Source organism: Lactuca serriola, chromosome 1, assembly GCF_051521515.1.
Source record: "Lactuca serriola cultivar US96UC23 chromosome 1, Lser_US96UC23_V15, whole genome shotgun sequence".
Lineage (NCBI taxonomy): Eukaryota > Viridiplantae > Streptophyta > Magnoliopsida > Asterales > Asteraceae > Lactuca > Lactuca serriola.
The window spans coordinates 101631870-101653306 of NC_136408.1; the positions used below are offsets into that span (position 1 = coordinate 101631870).

The 21437-nt window shown below is 34.6% G+C and overlaps 3 protein-coding genes across 9 annotated transcripts; 1 reads left to right on the forward strand and 2 right to left on the reverse strand.

The window, feature by feature from the left end:
- Positions 1-5453: 5453 nt before the first annotated feature.
- Positions 5454-7033, reverse strand: LOC145096388 (ABC transporter B family member 25-like). Of its 6 annotated transcripts, none has more exons than XR_013703800.1 (7): positions 6886-7033; positions 6341-6409; positions 6193-6229; positions 6024-6082; positions 5875-5946; positions 5691-5790; positions 5454-5606 (listed from the first exon to the last, which is right to left on the reverse strand). XR_013703800.1 is itself a non-coding variant. In XM_079034097.1 (6 exons), exons 1-6 carry the CDS (start codon positions 6997-6999, stop codon positions 5743-5745), a joined length of 399 nt encoding a protein of 132 aa, XP_078890223.1. In that variant the 5' UTR covers positions 7000-7033; the 3' UTR covers positions 5454-5742. The 6 variants fall into 6 exon arrangements, 2 of the variants coding, with proteins under 2 accessions (XP_078890223.1, XP_078890224.1); XR_013703815.1 differs by having other exon boundaries at positions 6024-6086; XR_013703837.1 differs by lacking the exon at positions 6886-7033 and having other exon boundaries at positions 6024-6086; positions 6345-6865.
- Positions 7034-9357: 2324 nt separating this feature from the next.
- LOC145096362 (uncharacterized) lies at positions 9358-13452 on the reverse strand. Of its 2 annotated transcripts, XM_079034096.1 has the most exons (3): positions 13301-13452; positions 12994-13103; positions 9358-12552 (listed from the first exon to the last, which is right to left on the reverse strand). In XM_079034096.1, exon 3 carries the CDS (start codon positions 12074-12076, stop codon positions 11609-11611), a length of 468 nt encoding a protein of 155 aa, XP_078890222.1. In that variant the 5' UTR covers positions 12077-12552; positions 12994-13103; positions 13301-13452; the 3' UTR covers positions 9358-11608. The 2 variants fall into 2 exon arrangements, with proteins under 2 accessions (XP_078890222.1, XP_078890221.1); XM_079034095.1 differs by having other exon boundaries at positions 9358-12588; positions 12994-13452.
- A 481-nt stretch (positions 13453-13933) lies between these two features.
- LOC145059552 (DEAD-box ATP-dependent RNA helicase 58, chloroplastic-like) lies at positions 13934-15661 on the forward strand (the record flags this gene model as incomplete). Its single annotated transcript, XM_079007391.1, has 6 exons — positions 13934-14025; positions 14531-14624; positions 14818-14981; positions 15103-15176; positions 15282-15369; positions 15452-15661. Coding segments are annotated over 4 exons (357 nt in total), but the record flags the coding sequence as incomplete, so codon positions are not given.
- Between the last annotated feature and the right edge of the window lie 5776 nt (positions 15662-21437).

The following is a 21437-nucleotide window of genomic DNA, read 5'->3' on the forward strand; positions in this document are numbered from 1 at the left end:
GGTCTGGTGGTTCGGACTAGTCTAATCCAAATGCTCAACCCTAGATTGAGGGTTCAGGACTAGTCTAGTCCAAATGCTCAACTCTAGATTGAGGGTTCAAAAACTATGGTACTGGACAAAGATGCGGTTTTTTGAGTAGCTAGGATTAGGGGTGTGTGTTATCCGTTTTTAATAAAAAAAAAGTGTTACTACTCAATTTACTTAGTCAATAGTTAGAGACATATAGTGGAAGTGGTTAAAGTTGTTTAGAGGGAAGGGAGATGAAATCGTACGGCATATTAAAGTCCATTTAGATATTTATTAAGTCTATTTATAAGAAAGAAGGTTTCCCACAGTTTCTTCTTTCCATGTGGGATGAAATGGCTAGTACATCAATGAGGCAAAAAAGCTTCTATATATAGGGCGTGTTTGACATGTAACTTTTGGAAGCGTTTGGGAGTTTTTAGCTTTTAGCTTTTTGAAAAAACGCTCTAGTTTAAACAAAAAGCTTCGTTTGGCAGTATGAGCGTTTAACTTTTAGTTTTAACAAAACGCTCCGATTCTAAATGCTACTTCATGCAGCGTTTAACAAAACGTCCTGAGCTTTTGAAATCAATTTCCATAATTACCCTTAAAAATATATTTATACATTTATTTCTTTTTAATCAATTGTCATTTTATGTAATTTTATATATTTCAAAAGCTTCCAGCTACTTTTGTTAAACATTCACATAACAAATAAAGGCTATAGCTTCCCGCTACCAGCTACCTGCTACACGCTATCAGCTTACCGCTACCCGCTTCCAGCTAACAAACAGCTACTTTTGCCAAACATGTCCATAAGGAACTTAAAAGAGATTTGTTTTTCTCAATGTTGTCCATGTAGGATCTTCTCTAAAAGGATTAGACATAACCAATAAACAAAACAAGAAATTTTATTTGTTATGATATAATATAATATATTACAACATATTGTATAATATATCATAAATGTTTTTTTTGGACTTAACTCTTGATTGATTATGCATTTCTAAGGCAAACCTTTTTCTTCAAAACCAAATGCTTTAAATTTTAAAATATTATACAACTTTTATAGTGTGATATAAAAATAAATAAAATATATCTATAGACTTGGAAACTCTATAGGCAGAAGAGTAAAGGCAAACAAAGTCGAAACAAAAAAAGATTAGAATGTAAAAACCCGAAATTTAACGAAACTGAAAACAGAAAAAAAAAAAAAAAAAAAAACAAAAAAACCCAAAAAAACAAAAATTTGAACGAAAAAACTGAAACCGAACCGAAAACCCTTGAATCCAACCCACCTTTTTTTTGACCCAGTCCGCTAATATCATATAAATTATAACTAGTGCCCCCATCAAAAATATTTCTAAATCCGCCATTACATATATAAACGAGGGAATGTTAGAGGAGAGTATCTTTGATTGTAATAGTTTTCTTGGGAGAGCAAATCACCTCTAAAAAGTTGGGCATTATAACAAACCTCCATTTTTCTTAGTTGTTTGTATCAGTTTGAATGTTTAATGCATGAAATTCTCTGTTTTTCTTTCTTTCTGTATGAGGAGCAGAAAATGAGGAAGTAAGGTAGGGATGATCTAGCAGCTAAATCAAATTTTCTATCAACGCTACCTTTGATACTTGGAAGTGGTTCTAATATTTTACACAGTTGAAGTCAAAATTACACATGTTCTGTTAAAAGCAAGCAGTGATAATTCTGGTAGAGGAGCATGTTATCACTTTTCATAAGTGCTACTATCAATTGAGTCATAAGTCTTGTTAATTACTATTAATCACTAGTTTTCACATCAATTTTCTTATCGAACATGTTGAGACTGTGATGTTTTCTATCATGAAGTATCAGGCCCAAGAGCCTGGGCAAAATGGGCATGCACAGGGCCCATATTTTTAAGGGGCTCAACTTTTTTTATTAAAATTTAAATCAGGCCCAGCAAATGAATGATAGATTAGTCCAAGTCCAGTCGACAAGTCGTTACTGAGAACGCAGCGCAGAAGGCAGAAGCGATTATCATTGTTGATTGCCGATGCCAATCATTTATCATTCAGCGAGTTTATCCAGCGATTAGAATTACTCTCTGAGTCTCTGTTAATTGATTACTAATCAGGTAAGGGTTCTATCAGAATTACGATTAGGAGATAGAAGCGTTTTATCATAAATTGAATGTTATTCACTCCTACAAAATGTAAGATCTTCCCTTCTATTTGGTATAGGTTATAGTTCTAACTTTCTAATAATAAAAAATCTTTTTGAATGTGCTTGCTTCTTATAGATTTGACAACATCTCATAGTTTTGATCATTTGCTAAGCTCTTTCAGTCAATTGTTAAGGTGGGTTTTTTATTATTATTTTAAGTAGCATAATTTTATCATAAAAATGTTTATCGATAGGAAACACACTATTTCAACTCATTAAAGGTTACCTGTTGATTATAGACCATCATGCCCTTAAAAAGATGCACTTTCACTACTAGAAACATGGGTTTTAGAGAACTATTCCGTAGCTAACTGTTGTTTGCGATGGATTAGCGACAGATGCACTCTATAGGTAATTAAAATGTGGGTAATGACTTAGCGAGGGTTTTAGTGACGGATTAGTTTTTCCTAGTGACAAAATTAGCGACAGAATATCCATCGTTAAATGGTCACTCAATACAATTAGTCAGGACATTGGTGACAAAATTGGATAACAACATTCCGTCGCTGTTGTTGCAATGTCCATAACTCCATATTCCATTGCTGAAGGCGTCGGAAATTTCCGGTCATGTTTTTCGTTTTCAGTCGCTGATCCCTTGCAAACTTTAGACATGATTTTTTTTTCTGTAGCTAATCCCTAGCAAAATTCATATGTTAATTTCTTTTTTCTCCATTGCTAATCTGTCGCAAACATATAATATCATGTTTTTGTATTATGAATCTAAAACAAAAAAATGCTATAATAATCAAATTATTAAACAAAAAAAGAAAAAAAAACATCAAATAGTAATACAACCAAAACCCAACATTAACATTACAATATCAAAACTATCAAAACATCCAAAAACATATACATGACAAAATTACAAAAATGGTCCCTATGGTTTGCCAAAAGTCACAAAATCAGTCCCTGTTAATTTTTTTTGACGAACATGGTCCCTGTGGTTTCCAAAACTTGCATCAATGGCCCTTTTTGCTGACGCCGTTACTGTTCATCCGTTAGTGTAAGGGTATTTTGGTCTTTTCAAGTAGCAGGGACTGAGTTTGTGACTATGGGTAAACCATAGGGACCATTTATGTATTTTTTTTCTATATTTTATGTTTATGAGTAGTGACTTTTCCACCCATTTACTTTTTAAAATATCACTTTGAACCCTTCACTTTGAACTTTGAAAAATATTACTTTCACCCCTCTATTTTCTAAATTTTCGTGTTTAACCCCGTATTATATATAATTTGTTTTTTTATTAATAACTTTTGTTCGTTAACCTAAAAAAACTATTTTTATGTGTTTATTTTCATATATTTATCGGTATAATTCAAGTGATCAACGTTTTGACTATAATTTAGAACTTTCTTTCGTTATTTTTTTTAAAGTTACATGTTTTTTTTTTATAAAATTGTCGGTTTAAATTCAAGCTTATTTATCGACGTAGTTTTTTTTTTTTTTTTTTAAACTTTATGTACGTTTCCTACGTATGAGACGGGTCATATATAATAACTTTCGTTTGTTAATTTAAAAAATATATTATATTCGAGATTGTCTATCTTTTGATGTATTTTTTATACATTTTGTGCTTAATTTTATATATATTCCTACGTATCATTCGAGTCATATATAATAACTTTCGTTTGTTAGCTTAAAAAAATGTTGTATATTCGAGTTTGTCTATGTTTCGACCTAACTTTTGTTTCATGTTTTTTACGTATCAATATAGATTCGAGTTCATCTATATTTCGCGGTAATTTTTTTTATGTTTCGTGCTTATTTTTATGTATGTGTTTTTTTCATTTATTTTTTTTACGTCGAAATGCAACTTTTATGACTATAATCACCAAAATTCAACTTACAAAATTCAAGCTTATAATTACGCTTTTATCTATTATATGTGAACAAACTTATACGTAGAAACATACATAAAATAAGCACCAAAACGTTTTGCGAAACATATTTTTTTAACGTTCTCGTGCTTTATTTTCTATACGTTTCCTACTTATGACTAGGGTCACATATTATATATTTTTTATTATTTAAACTTTTGTTCGTTAACTTAAAAAAATCTTACTTATTTTTATGCACGTGCTGATATAAATTTGAGTTTTCTTTTTCTTTATTTTTTATTTTTTGATTTAACTTTTTTGTACGTTTTGGTGCTTATTTTATGTATGTTCCTACGTATAAGTTTGTTCACATATAATAGATAAAAGCGTAATTATAAGCTTGAATTTTGTAAGTTGAATTTTGGTGATTGTAGTCATAAAAGTTGCATTTCGACGTAAAAAAACATGAATGAAAAAAACACGTACATAAAAATAAGCACGAAACATAAAAAAAAAATTACGTCGAAATATAGACGAACTCGAATCTATATTGATACGTAAAAAACATGAAACAAAAGTTAGGTCAAAACATAGACAAACTCGAATATACTACATTTTTTTAAGCTAACAAACGAAAGTTATTATATATGACCCGAATGATACGTAGGAATGTATATAAAATTAAGCACAAAATGTATAAAAAATACATCAAAAGATAGACAATCTCGAATATAATATATTTTTTAAATTAACAAACGAAAGTTATTATATATGACCCGTCTCATACGTAGGAAACGTACATAAAGTTTAAAAAAAAAAAAAAAAAAAAACTACGTCGATAAATAAGCTTGAATTTAAACCGACAATTTTATAAAAAAAAAACATGTAACTTTAAAAAAAATAACGAAAGAAAGTTCTAAATTATAGTCGAAACGTTGATCACCTTGAATTATACCGACAAATATATGAAAATAAACACATAAAAATAGTTTTTTTAGGTTAGCGAACAAAAGTTATTAATAAAAAACAAATTATATATAATACGGGGTTAAACACGAAAATTTTGAAAATAAAGGGGTGAAAGTAACATTTTTCAAAGTTCAAAGTGAAGGGTTCAAAGTGATATTTTAAAAAGTAAATGGGTGGAAAAGTCACTACTCATAAACATAAAATATAGAAAAAAAATACATAAATGGTCCCTATGGTTTACCCATAGTCACAAACTCAGTCTCTGCTACTTGAAAAGACCAAAATACCCTTACACTAACGGATGAACAGTAACGGCGTCACCAAAAAGGGCCATTGATGCAAGTTTTGGAAACCACAGGGACCATGTTCGTCAAAAAAAATTAACAGGGACTGACTTTGTGACTTTTGGCAAACCATAGGGACCATTTTTGTAATTTTGTCCATATACATCAAAGTTTACCAAAAACATCAAATATCAATAAATGCAGTAGAAAGATTCCTTAAAATTTCAGAAACATTTAAGTTGCAGCAATTTTAGTGATTTGGGTATCCTCATAAAGCCTACTAAGAAGTTCCCTTGTTCTTGTAACATCAAAGAAAGCTATTTCCTACAGAAGGGTAAGTGAATCTTGAGTCTTGACAAAAGGGGCATAAAAGACATTTCCTTTTTGAAAAAAAAGAGTGATTTTTACTTGATTAACAAGATGGGTGAAAAGATTCTTTCTCAAGGCAGCAATGATTCTTTCAATTGCAGAAGAAAATAACCATGCTTGACATGTTGTGCAAACTAAACTGAAAACAGGAAATGATCAAATGAGTCAAAACTGAGTTAACAATAAGAACGATTCCTAGTATGGTTCTATAGACTAAGCTTACTGCTTCACTATTTTGTTCAGATGTTTGGAGATCTCCTGAAACAATATCGATTATTTTCCCACCAAATCTTGGCTGAAATGTAATAAAAACAAAATTATTTTTCTTGAAAGCAAAATTATTTTGAGGGAGATGAAAAGATGTAGACATACAATCAGGATACTTGATGTGGATGCAATCAACAAAGCGATAGTACCAATGATCAATCTTCCTGCCTTTGGTTTTGCATGTTAAGTGATTAATAAACAACTTAATATCTTCACAAAAAAAATATAATTCAACATTTGAAAGTGACAAAATGATGAAATAACATACGCTTACCAGAGAGAGAACTTTGGAAAAAACTCACATTTGCAGCCTGTTTGGATTTTCATAGATGAAGTTAGAAAAACCTTAACATGATTTCACTTAGGCATTATGTCAAAGAGTTGGGGGTGTAAATTGGAAATAGAAAGAAACACTAAATTACCGACACTGCATCTCCAAGCTCAAGATCATTCTGCTTACTATTTGTCAGTGGATCGTTTCTCATCAAACCCTGAAATTAATCACCAAAACAAAGAGCATAAACCCACATAAATTCGTAATAAGAAACTTCCCCAATAACTAAAATATATCCAAAATATATGCATACGAATCTAGAAATGGACAAACATAAACACACATTATACCTAAAAAACTTTATGATTTCAATGAAGTAACCATAACAGTACATAATGATTCAGAGGAGTTGTTGAATATTAGTTCAAAAGGGTACAAAAATCTAAGCTGGACATACTAATTCAGAGCTCATGGAAACTTACATTCCTATTTAGTTTATTATGGAATATGTAACTATGGAGCATACATCATATCAATGAAAACATATTAATATTTATAGAAAGAGTGCTTTTTATCATCATTTATTGATATAATGACTATATAGCAAGAAGGAAAAGCAATTGCATATTTGCATTTTATGAGATTGAAAACCAAATTGTATGAATGAATGAATGATAAGTCTGTGAGAAGAACCTGAAAACTTTTGTGGGATATGATATGATGAAATCCATGTTTTTGGAGATGTATACATGACAAACAATGAATGAGAGGATTGATTGAGTGAATCTCTATCCTCCTGCTTATCATATAAGGTATTATTATTTGTCTCTATCTAATGAAAATGTACCTTTAAAACTTGATGGCAAGGAGAAAAAAATCGGAAGAGAAGCTTGAGAAACAAGTGGAGGGAAGCTTAGAAACACCAAACAAAGCTACATCCTGTTGAATTGGAGACAAACATAGTCAAAGCTACATTTGACTACAGAACCTGCTGAATTGGAGAAAACATTCAAGAGATGAATGAAAATATCAAGTTAGAAGATGAGATTTAGAAATCGAGATTTTAATTACATGATGGAATCGATTCAAGGTGATTCGTGCATGTAATGCTAAGGTATAAGAGAGATGATGATTGAAACAGAAAAAGGAGGAAATTAAACCCTAACGTAATACATTGTGCAACTGAACTAAACCTAATCTAATACAGGACTAAAGAAAAGAAAATCAATAGATTTACCTGAATCGGAAGTTAATTAAAACTACCTTTAGATTTTATGGAGGTTGCCAGAATTGAAAGCAACAATGGTGAGTTGTTTCGTCATCTGTTTGAACGGAGATGGTGAGATTAGGTTAACATGGCTAAGGAACTTACTCCAGAGTGATAAAAGCGGATTTAGGAGGGAAGGAAACTTACAACAATTTCGTGAAATTGGAATTGGTTTGCACTAATTTCACTGAGAGATTGGCGATCGTGAAACAAAAACGCGCGTACCCCAAATATAATTTTCATCGGTGATCCCTCGCTAAACGTGTACCAGATGGAAAAAATCGATAATTTCTCTATCTGTTGTTGAACCCTCGCTAAAATGCCTTCATTTTCGACCGATTAGCAAGGGAATGGGGTGCATCGATAAACACTTGCAAGATCCGTAGTTGATCCCTCGATAAATCCTGGCAAATATGAAATGCCTAGCTATAAGCCTAAAACTTTGCTACAGAAGTTATCTATCGCTAAATCAGTCGCTGAAACTCAAGATTCTAGTAGTGTTTCTAGGCTCTACACTTTTTAATTTCCATTTTACTGATCAAAAACAACATCAAAAACAACAAGTATCATTACAATAGAAGCTCTTATTAACACTAATAACCACAAAAAGACCATATTGCCCTCCTCTTCTTTTATTTCCTAGACTATTCCATCTTTTAGGCCAACCTTTCTTTCCAGTACTTAAAGAGTTAAATCCCAAACCAACCACATTCCAAAAAGACCGTTATGCCCTCCTTTTCTTTTATTTCCGATACTTAAAGAGTTAAATCCCAAACCAACCACATTTCTAAACTCGATAAGCTTAAGCATGATGTCTTCAAAAATAAAAAGAACCACTTCATTTTGTCGTTAATTCCTCTCTGGTAAAGTTTGTTATTCATGTCCCACTCCGACATATTACAATTCCTTTGATAGATTTCATTCCAATTAAGTTTTATGACATGGTTGTGCTTTTTGTTAACCATTTGTATATGCTCATTTAATTGAAAAATGAAAAGAATATTTTGGCTTCCAAGGTTAACATAACTTAACCCTATCAACTTCCTATTAACCATTTCATGCATCGGCTTCCTTAATTGCTTTTATAGAATAAACTCATATTTTGACATTAAAATGCTTGAGGTTCCTTGATTACTCTCAATTATAGCAATGTACTTTCTAAGTATAATGCTATAAATAGCATCACTTGGTTGTTAAACTTTTTTTCCTGTCAAAAATCTTATTTTTAAATTTTTTTTTGTTTGTGATGAAAATGCTGCACATGGACCATATCTTAAAACTTTCTTTTATTGTCGGTTTAAAAAAAATTAGTTTGTTATTTAATTCGTTACACACTAAGGCCTAAGGGCCTTTTTTTTCCGGCTCATCAAGGGCATTTGAATCCTCACGACCAGCCCTGTGAAGAATCATACCGAATAGTGTGAAATCATAACTGATCAAGTGTCGGTTTGGGGCTTTGTGATTTCAGGTCAAATTCTAGAATGACAATCGGAAAAAGTGGGACTACTACTCACGAAGCAAAACTATATCTTGTAGGGCTTAAATCTGGCCAAATGTGACACTTGAACCAACACATTCTATAATGAAGTGCCAATAAACTAACACCTCCAAGTGGCTAACCAATCAACCCCAACAGGACTTGACTTTCAAAACAAGGACCGAAGAACTCATAGAGTAGAAGAAAGCCATGCAACACGCATCACACCATATATATATATATATATATATATATATATATATATATATATATATATATATATATACACACACACACACACACACGACAAGATCATAAGGAAAAGCATAAAATTTGTAAACGGCCAATAATACCTGAACTCATAGAATAGAAGAAAGTCATGCAACACGCATCACACATATATATATATACAACAAGATCATAAGGAAAAGCATAAAATTTGTAAACGGCCAATAGTACCTGAACTCGAACCAAGTTTCAAAACATGATCAAAAGACAGTCTTAAACATAAGAAAAAAAAATAAAGCCAAGGGAAACCTAGTCCGATTCCTCATCAGAATACAAAAGAACCTCTGACAGCTTTCAACAGCCCATACGCTCAGCATCAGCAGCCACTACTAGAAAACATAGGGTTTTCCTACGGAAAATAGCTACGGAAAATATCCGTAGCTAATTAGCTACCGAATTGCTACGGATTAGCTACAGAATGGGATGCCCTAATTTAGTAACGGAATAGCTACGGAATAGCTACGGACGTCAGTCCGTAGCTATTCCGTAGCTAATTAGCTACGGAATTGCTACGGAATAGCTACATATGCTAATCCGTAGCTATTCCGTAGCTAATTAGCTACGGAATGGCTACGGGATACCTACAAATACTATTTACCTACGGATTAGCTACGGAGTATGCTTTCCGTTAGAACTCCGTAGCTAATCCGTAGCTAAGTAGCTACGGATTAGCTACGGATTTTTCTTATTTTTGATTTTTCGGGCACCAAACGTCGTTTTTTTCGCTTCGTTTTTTTCACACCTCTACTATAGATGATTATCTATATTTTCACCAACTTATAGCTATTAATATCGTTCATAAAGTCGTGTGCCCTTTCGGGATCAAGTACTCGTTTCACAGTTTAACATTGTAATGCCTATATTTTTCACCAACTTCTGATGGATTATGTTTTTTTATATATATTTATATACATGAATGAGTTGTGGTATATGTGTACGTGTATATGTGTATGTATACGTGTTTGTGAGATGTATGTGAACGTATTCATAAGCATTATAGTGTTAAACCACTAAACGAGCAATGGATCTCGTATGTATACACGCCTTTATATATGATATTAATACCTATAAATTGGTGAAAATATAGATAATCATGTATAATAGAGGTGTGAAAAAAATGGAGCGAAAAAAACGACGTTTGGTGCCCGAAAAATCAAAAATAAGAAAAATTCGTAGCAAATCCATAGCTAATTAGCTACGGAATAGCTACGGAATTCTAACGGAAAACATATTTCGTAGCTAATCCGTAGGTAATTAACTACGGATTAGCTACGGAATATGCTTTCCGTTAGAATTCCGTAGCTATTCTGTAGCTAATTAGCTACGGATTTGCTACGGATTTTTCTTATTTTTGATTTTTCGGGCACCAAACGTCGTTTTTTTTTCGCTCCATTTTTTTCACACCTCTATTATACATGATTATCACCGTTATCACCATCACCATCACTATCACCGTTATCACCATCATCATCACCATCATCACCATCACCATCACCATCACCATCACCATCACCATCACCATCAACATCAACATCAATATCAACATCACCATCACCATCAGCATCACCATCACCATTACCATCAACATCAATATCAACATCAACATCACCATCACCATCACCATCACCATCACCATCACCACCTATTCACCACCATCACCATCTCCATCACCATCACCATCACCACCATCATCACCACCACCATCATCACACCACCATCACCATCACCACCATCACCACCATCATCACTATCACCATCACCACCACCATCACCATCACCATCATCACCATCACCATCACCATCACCACTATCACCATCACCATCACTACCACCACCATCATCACTATCACCATCACCACCATCACCATCACCACCATCACCATCACTATCACCATCACCACCACCATCACCATCACCATCACCATCACCACCATCACCACCATCACCATCACCATCACTACCACCACCATCATCACTATCACCATCATCACACCACCATCACCATCACCACCATCACCATCACCACCATCATCACTATCACCATCACCACCACCACCATCATCATCATCATCATCATCATCATCACCACCATCACCATCACCACCACCACCACCATCACCATCACCATCACCATCATCACCATCACCATCACTATCACCATCACCACCATCATCATTATCACCATCACCACCACCATCATCATCACCATCACCACCATCACCATCACCACCATCACCATCATCACCACCATCACCATCATCACCATCACCATGACCACTACCATCATCACACCACCATCACCATCACCACCATCACCACCACCATCACCATCACCACCATCACCATCACCATCACTACCACCACCATCATCACTATCACCCTCATCACACCACCATCACCATCACCACCATCACCATCACCATCACCATCACCACCATCATCACTATCACCATCACCACCACCATCATCATCATCATCATCACCACCATCACCATCACCACCACCACCATCACCATCACCACCATCACCATGACCATCACTATCACCATCACCACCATCATCACTATCACCATCACCACCACCATCATCATCATCATCATCATCACCACCATCATCATCATCATCACCACCATCACCATCACCACCACCACCATCACCATCACCACCATCACCATGACCATCACTATCACCATCACCACCATCATCACTATCACCATCACCACCACCATCATCATCATCATCATCATCACCACCATCACCATCACCACCACCACCATCACCATCACCACCACCACCATCACCATCATCACCACCATCACCATCATCACCATCACCATCACCACCACCATCATCACACCACCATCACCATCACTACCACCATCACCACCATCATTACACTTAAATTGAGGAGGTTTATTGGTGATTTTATATCACCACCACCACCACCACCACCATCACCACCACCACCACCATCACCATCACCATCACTATCATCATCACCACCACCACCACCATCATCATCATCACCACCACCATCATCACCATCACCATCACCATCACCACCATCACCACCACCATCATCACACCACCACCATCATCACCATCAACATCACCATCATCACCATTACCACCACCACCACCACCAACCACCATCACCATCACCATCACACTATCAATAGTCATCGTCATCATCATAATCATCATCCTCATCGTCATCATTTATGCATCAGTTTGTTGTTGTTTATGTTTTGTTTTAACATCGATTTGCAGGCGAAGCATCAAGCTCGATTTGCAGGTCAAACATCGATATCCCTACGGATTCTGCTTACTGCAACATCATCTTTATTAAATTCTTTGCTATTATCTGGTTTGTTAAGAAACAAATATTACTAAGCTTTATTTTGTTCTGTAACCATGTGAAGTTTCAGAATACAAAATCTGGTCCAAGTAATCATTAAGCATGTACAAAAGCCCCATAAGATGCTGAAATGGTTCGTTTAAAAAAAATGCGATAAACTCATGTATAACCTGTTGAAGCTCAATGGTTCGTCTTCGTAGATGAAAACGAAAGCCACACAAAAATCAATTGATATTCTCTCTTAAATTCAATTTTGATCATATATATAACATACATATCACCCTATATGCTTCGTGATAGACTAACTTAAACCAAAATTGGGGGTATATCGAAGCATCAATGGCATGTGTGTTTCACGACTATGAAAGAACAGACAAAAAAAAAGAATAAAAAAGAGCTGATGAAATTCACCTGAGTCATCGACTATAATTGAAGGTTTCTTGATGAAAGCCCTAATTTTCATAAAGAGGGAGAGGCGACTAATCCGTAATCGAAACCTTTGGTCCAGTAACATCGTCAATCTGTTGTTGGCGAAAGCAGATGCAAAGAAAGATGAAGCAGTTTAGGGTTCTCCAAAGAGAAAAAGAGAAAATAAGGAAAATGGTAGTAAAATCGGGGCCGAGAGAACGGGGAATTTGAATATTTTGAGGTTTGAAATCCTGTCGGCCTGTGGGTTTACGAAGTCGGCGTGAGTGGGGTTATCGATGTTCTCCCTTACCTTGAAGCTGCAAATGGTTTCTTCAAGACTGTTGCCCAGTCCACCTTGACATAGGCGAGAGAGATGACGGGGATGTGGGAGCATACCCGGGAAGATTGAGTTACCGGAGGGAGAAATGTCCGATATCAGTGGGGATGAGGGGGAATCCTGTGTTACTGTAGCTAAGGATGAAGAATTTTAATAATAATAATAATAATAATAATAATAAAAATAATAATAATAATAATAATAATAAATAATAATAATAATAATAATAATAATAATAATAAAGGAATGCACTTCGGTATTGTATAAAAGAAATTAAGGAGCCTGTGTATGTGGATGTGGCATACCCGGCCTGTTGGTTGAATGTTTGACATTCTACATGTAGAATCTGAGTTCGAATCCTATTGCCCCCATTTTTTTTGCGTTTTTCTAGTCCCTGTTTTTTTAGCCTCCCAAATATTTCTAGGTTTTGTTTACCCGCTTCCTTTTCCCCCAAATATTTTGAGGTTTTGTTTCCCTCCCGAATCCGGCCGCCTCCAATCTCCCACCTTTTTCTTCTTCAACCTTTTTGTCTTCAATTTCATCTGCAATCGACATCACCATCACCGCTTTAGCATCACCACCGATCGACCTTGCTGTCACCGCTAAACCAACCTTGCAGTGAGTTTTCGATTTCTACTTCCTCAGTCGCATATCTCCTGCTCGATTTCTTCTCTGCTGCTGCTCGATTTCATCTCCAAGTAAAACCCTAGACTTATTTTATTTTATTTTTTGATATTTACTTCATGTATACAACAATAATGGGAGTTTTTGATATCTAATGCTCAATTACTTGTTTTTTTTTTTTTTCAATTTCTACTTCTCGATGACTCCATAGAAAATGTTACAATTATAGTAGTGATTATATTGAAGCTTAATGTACATACAGTTACTATGATTCTAGCTTTTTGTATACTAGAATTACCATTGACAAATCCCATTAACATAATCGTGGGATCATTTGTGGCCTTTGATATCATGACAAGTAAATATAACTTCTTAAATAAAGTATATACTCCAAACAACAGAACATTGTCTTAAGATTACATTTACAAATTGAGACACATTTAGATTGATTTGATGAATAATTGAGCAAGGGGCTACAAGGAACTCATGTTTACAAATTGAGATGTATTTAGGATGATTTCTTGCTTTGACCAATGCTAAAAAGTATGAGATGATTGATTTTCCTGATTTTGTTTTCAGAATTGAAGAACTTGGATTCCTTATGCCTACAGAGATACAAAGACAAGCTCTACCAATTCTACTCTCTGGCCAAGATTGCATTCTCCATGCCCAGGTGAATATTTTCTTAACTGCTTAAGACTTTTTCTGTTTTTACATTTTTCATGGAACATTTCTTAATTATAATGTATTGTATATATCAATACCAAATTTATCCCTGTGTAAAATGGTTCATTTATGAACATTATCATATAACCTCTTCCATGATTTATCTACTTACTTATTAATATTATTATTTGGTTCTAAAGACAGGTTCAGGGAAAACTTTGGCATACTTGTTACAGATTTTTTCAGTAATAAACACACAAAGATCAGCTCTACAAGCATTGATTGTGGTTCCAACTAGGGAATTGGGCATCTTTTTCCTCCTTCCGTGTCATCTTTTTCCTATTTTGCCCCTTATGTTGCTTTGGTGAGATTCAATATTTATGGTGATGATACATTCATTTCTGAAATAGATTTCTCATTTTTAATTTAGCGAATGAACATTTCCTATTTTAATTCTTACAAGACCTTTGTTGTTGTGATTGCAGGTGCTGATGGTGCTGTCAAAACACAATGACTTTCCTTTGGTTCCATTATTTAGTCATCACCTGGAAAAGGCAAGGTAAATCCAAACGTGTGAAATTTTGATAAATCTTGTCATTTAGAAGTAAGGGTATTATTGTCCATTTAATGTTTTGCATCTAAATATGTTATGTTTATTTTAAAGGCTGTGGTTCTAAGCATTGATCCTTGTAGACAATATTTGACAAGTGAAGATGAGGTTGGATTCAAGGCTATTAAACTAGAAAACATGGGTGAGTAAGAGTAGAATTATCAATTATGTATTTTATGCTATACGATAAATTTGAATAACTTATAAATTTTTTGTTTTGTTAGGCCCAAATGAGGAAGCGTATGCCTTGTATCAGTGCACTGTAAGTGTTGTAAATAACAACGTATTTTTCAGTTTGACCAAATTTTTTATTTTGTTGTATAGATGATGTTTATTGTAATATTTATTTTTGGAAAATGATGTTTTTGTAATGTATTAAGCACTTAGTAATGTATTTGACATTTTGTAGTTTAATGTAATGAATTTTTATTTCATTTTGACCAAATTAATTGTTTTTTTATTTAAAAAAATTATTGTTTTTTTTTTTTTTTTAAAATAAAAAGCAATTAGCTACGGATTAGCTACATAAAATCCGTAGCTGTTTACTTCCGTAGCTATTCCGTAGCTATTTAGTTCCGTAGCTATTCTGTAGCTATTAAATTCCGTAACTATTCTGTAGGAAATCCGTAGCTTTATATTTCTGTAGCTATTCCGTAGCTATGGTAGCTACGGAAAATTTCGTATCTATTCCGTAGCTAATCCGTAGCTATAATTTTCCCACGGGCCATTATGCTACAGGGATTTTTCCGTAGCAATTCCGTAGCTATTCGCTTATAGCTACGGAATAGCTACGGATTGTGCTGTAGCTATTGCACTAGTTTTCTAGTAGTGAGCCTCCAGCACAGCAACCCTTTCTACCAACCGCTTCTTTTCAGGCTCCAACAGCTCCAGCCTATTAACAAGTTCGGAGTTGGATGCTTCCAGCGACAACATCTTTTTGATAGCATCAGCTCTTAGAGTTTCTGAGTGCTCCAACTGACTTTCTGCCTTCACCCTCAACACCTCAGCCCGCGACAAACGATCAACCAACCCAGAATTTTCTTCTTCGATAGTCTGCATCTGAACAACATAATCATGAACAAGCAAGTCCATATCTTGCACTTGCTCAATCAACACCATTTTATATTTCACAAGCTAGTCTCTCAGTCTGACACACTCGAGCTCGGTAGTAGCCAAAGAGTCATGTCGGTAGACAACCTCAGCCATCAAGGTCTCTTGCTCGGCAGCGTTTATTTGTCGGGAAATAGCAGCATGACTGTGGTCAGCAAGTTTGATCTCTGCCCCCGTCGGGATACCTTCGTCACATTCTCAATGGATGCATTCTCAAGGCAGACAACTTCTGACTGAGTAACCAAAAATGTATTAGGACCACTATCTTTGGCTCCAGATGACTCTGCATCCATCAATTGACGCCTTAGACTGTGTCTAGAGCTCAAATTCCGGTCGTCGCCGTGGAAAAGTGACTGGTATAGTTTCTGGCTCGCCTCACCGGTCTTTCGAACCCTCTTCTTCTGCTTCTTCTTCTTTTTCTTTTTCTTCTTCTTCTTACTCTGTAAAATTCTGAAACCATCCGTGACAGAAGATTGAACCGAGAGCCCAGAAGACAGGTTACTAGTTGCAACATCAGATGGCCCCTTACTGATCATCCCAAGTGTAAGACTCAATGAGTCTGCACCCTCCACATTCTTAGCAACATTAGACGGCCTCTTACTTATCATCCCAAGTCTAAGAGTCAATGGGTCCGCACCCTCCTCCAGATTCTTAGCAACATTAGATGGCCCCTTACTGATCATCGCAAGGCTAAGACTTGATGAGTCCTCACCTAAAAGAGAAAGCATTCGACTCTGATGACTCCTTGTAATCCACCCGCCCCTAATCATCATCATCATCATCATAGTCCCGTGTTCGAATTACTGATGGGAATTGGATCTATTACATTGTCTAATAATATCGCTCTTTAATCAGTTTTGTTTGTATCGAAATTGGATTGTAATTTACTTTCTGTAGGTAAACTTACTCGAGATTTGAAATGTATAATTCGTTTTTCTGCCAACCGGTGTGATTTTTAGGTAGTGGGATCGGGGAAGGTGATTGGCATTGCTAAGCAAAGCAAAGAATTGTACTTGCTTCAAGAAACCCCTCACCGTGGGTCCTAAACACGATGGTGATGAATCCACAACTGCAGGTTATGAATCGGTGAGTGGAGAGAGTTGTGGAGAGGGCATGGTTGGGAATGTCGCTTCTTGGAAAATACCCTCCACAACTATAGATTTTTTAGCTACTTTTTATGTTTTATATGAAATTAGCTAAGGTGGTATTTATTAAAAAAAAAATTGAGCACTTATGTTTTTAGAGTGAAGACATTTATGTATGCGCGTTCTTATAGACCGTTGTTTTTTTAGAAGACCGTAAATGTCAAAACATATGGATGAGCATATGGATCGGGGAGCCGGTCGGAACCGGAACCGGTACGGTACCGGAACCGGCACCCGATGGAACCAGTCGGGCCGGGACCGATACTATAATTTCATCAATTTTTGGAACCGGGACCCGGTAAGAACCGGTCCTTGGAACCAGCCCAAAACCAGGATCCGAACCGGATAAACTTTAAAAAAAAACGTGGCTTTTTGTCATTTGGAGTTCTAATTTGGACCTAAAGAAAGTGATCGAAAAAAAAAATCCCACGGAATAACACATATAACAAAAGACAGCTTAGATGCAATCAACCATTGACCGATACCCTTTGCATTAGCTTTGTTTTAGGTTGCATCCAAATAACAAGAAACAGAGGTTGAAGCCATCAAGCCAATGTCATCATTACATATTGATAAAGACCTTTATATCAACCAACATCACCAATAATTAATTCAAGGAGTTAAAAAAGCATTGTAAAATTTGTAAAATTCATATTAAACACGAAAGATTAACTTATTTGGTACAATTCTGAATTCTGATACCAATTGCACAAAATAACTTTTAATAAAAAATTAGAGAATAGAGATATGAATCAAGAAAACCTTAGATCCTATCATTCGGATATTTAACAAAAACAAACAAAATACAATACTCCTTCCGTCCCATATTAATAGTCTATGTTTCCTTTTTTATTTGTCCTAAAATAATAGTATACTTTTAAAAATAAATATCATTTTTACCAAAATACCTCTCAATTTATTACTTAACTACCATGGAATTAAATGCAACAAATAGGTAAAACTGTCATTTTATTTAATAAAGTTAGTGGTAATTCTTAATCTGTATGTTTTTTGTCTGTGGACTATAATTTTGGGACAGAGGGAGTAATATTTATCCATGTATGTATACTCTAATACTCAATATATATGTATATAAAAAACATAACAGTTTTGCATTCATGTTATTCAATAATCGGGCATAAATCGAAACCGTAACCCCAAAATACGTTGCTATTTCTCGAAGACCGGTTCCAAAATTGAAAACCCGGCAAAAACCAGACCCGGAACCAGAACCGGTGGTACCGCCGGGCCGGTTCGGTTCTAGATTTTGGCTGAAGCCGGTTCTCGGGTTGGGTCCGGGTCGGTCCTTTTGCTCATCCTTATCAAAACATGCGTGCGTCGTTTTCTCCAAAAAAAAAGAGACATGGACCAAAGTTTACGAACCAAAAGCTTTGTGAGAACTTTCGTACTCATAATCAATTCATTATTTTTCAACATAAAAAACATCAATCTTCTCCAAATGGTACGTCTAAGCCATATCTAGGTTCAAAAGAAAAGATTTGAGAATTTTTTTTATTTATTTTCGGAATTTGCTTATATGGACAATCAACAGTCGTACAGACTGTTGGCGAGCACAATCAGCAGTCCATACAACTGCTGATTGTGCTCATCAGCAGTCACACAAAAAAACCAAAAAAATTAAAAAGAAAAACATTCGTCAAATCTTTTTTGATCATAGATATGACTTAGATGCACCATTCAGAGAAGATTGGTGTGTTTGGTGTTGAAAAATAATGAGTTGATTATGAGTTCGCAAGTTCTTACAAATATTTTGGTTCTCAAAAGAACCTCTCTCTCTCTCTCTCTCTCTCTCTCTCTCTCTCTCTCTCTCTCTCTCTCTCTCTCTCTCTCTCTCTCTCTCTCTCTCTCTCTCTCTCTCTACACACACATTCTTTTTTCAATTTCTTTTTCACAAACACAAACACAACCATACCATTTTTCTTTTTTATTTAATATATTAAAAATAATAAATAACTTTATTTATTTTTATGATAAAACCTAGGCTTTTACATTTTCTAATCATTTAAATAACCAACTAAATTACTCAAAGCCTATATAAACATCGATTCTTTGATATTTAGCCTATATTCTTATTTATTTAACTCTTTGATACAAATAAATAAGTTCAACTAAATTTTTTGAAACACTTACTAGTTTAAAGGACACGATAGTATAGTAGACCGGGAATACATAGCCTAGTTACGAAATGAAATTGATTAGAATATTACTATAAAATATGGAATCAACAATTTAAAAAAAAATGTTATTGTAGTTGCATGCATTATCTTTTAGTGTTGTGAAACTATTATTATTGAAATTTCAGTGTTGAAAACACATTTTTAAGTTTAAAAAACTAGTTTATTTGTATTTCAATTTATTTTAATAGTTTGCAGACGTTAGAAAACAAACAATATATTTGTTGTAAGTTGTAAACATTTAGTTCACCTCTTATGTTTGCAGACATGACCCGTATACTGCATACTTTTTACTTCTTAAAAAATAAAAAACATCTAAATTTCACTAAAATCCCAATATTATTAATTTCGTGATGGCGATGGTTTTGGCATTACGTAATGGGTACTTCGTATTTAAGACATAAATTCCATATCAAGCTCTATTTTGTAATGTTTTAAACACCGGTGTTTTAGTTGAACCGGTTTCGTGACAGATTTCTAGTTCGATCGGTACGATCATTGGTTTAACTCGATTTTCATAATTTTTATGTATTATTTATTTTCCTACACACACACACACACATATATATATATATATATATATATATATATATATATATATATATATATATATATATTATTTATGTATTATTTATTTTCCTACACACACACAGATATATATATATATATATATATATATATATATATATATATATATATATATATATATATATATATATATATATATATATATATAACCAAGAATTTGACATACACAAACATAAATCTTTATCATGATGAACTATATTATAAAATCATATACATAACAGTTAAGAAATATCAGTCTTCAAATATTGTTGTCAGGCCAATTTTTTGGTGTGTGTTAAAGTCATGTTCGGTAGTGTCTGTGTCGTTAGCCTTAGAGTTTTGTAATTCCAAATAACTTGATCGATCGAGTTGCAATTTGCTTTAGAAATGAGTTGTATTTTAATAGATGGATAATGACTTGATAGGGTAAGATGCTTTTTGAAATGTACACATTTAGTCCTTATTCTTTTTTTTTGTAAAATAAACCCTTATACTTTATTAATATGTATACATTAGGTCTTTTTCACCGGATTCTACAGGTTTTGCTGAACTGGAAGGGTTTATGTTACAAAAATAAGGACTAAATGTGTACATTTCGAAAAGTATCTTACCATATCAAGTCATTTTCCCTTTCTTTTATTTGTTGAAATGAAATACCCAGGTGGCATCTACATATCAACAACGAGATTTTTCTACCTTTTATTCATCATGAAAAAGAGGGAGAACCCTAATCTCCGGCGACTCCTTTGCGTGTTCCTACACATCACTGGTAGCAAGGAGGAATGATGGCAAAAACAAGGTCGAAGGGGGAGGCAGGAGGAAGTAGAGACGGTAGTTGGCGGCGAGGAGCTGCTCTGGTAGCCCCCTCGTCGATTTTTTCTTCTTTTTATGGCAACATATCTCAAAGATGGAGGCAAAGAGAGACAAAACGGAGAAACACAACAGGTAAAGGGTGTTTGGCTGTTGCTGTTTGACCGGAAGGAAGAGAGACGAGAAAGAGAAGGGTCGCCGCCCTTGTTGCTGGAGGATCACCCACCTCCAGTGACTAAGCTAATTAATTGCTATTTAGTGTCACTTGTGCTTCCACATCAGCAAAACCTGTAGAATCCGGTGAAAATGACCTAATGTGTACATATTAATAAAGTATAAGGGTTTATTTTACAAAAAAAAAGAATAAGGACTAAATGTGTACA

Excerpts from the sequence above, each read along its gene's own strand:
- LOC145096388 (XM_079034097.1), bottom strand. The coding sequence starts at position 6,999 with ATGATAAGCAGGAGGATAGAGATTCACTCAATCAATCCTCTCATTCAT. Across the intron at positions 6,083-6,192 it reads TTTCCAAAGTTCTCTCTCTG|GAAGATTGATCATTGGTACT; the intron begins GTAAGCGTATGT and ends AACCAAAGGCAG. Across the intron at positions 5,791-5,874 it reads CTGAACAAAATAGTGAAGCA|TTTAGTTTGCACAACATGTC; the intron begins GTAAGCTTAGTC and ends TCCTGTTTTCAG.
- LOC145096362 (XM_079034096.1), bottom strand. The coding sequence starts at position 12,076 with ATGATGGTGGTGGTGATGGTGATGGTGATGATGGTGATGGTGGTGATG.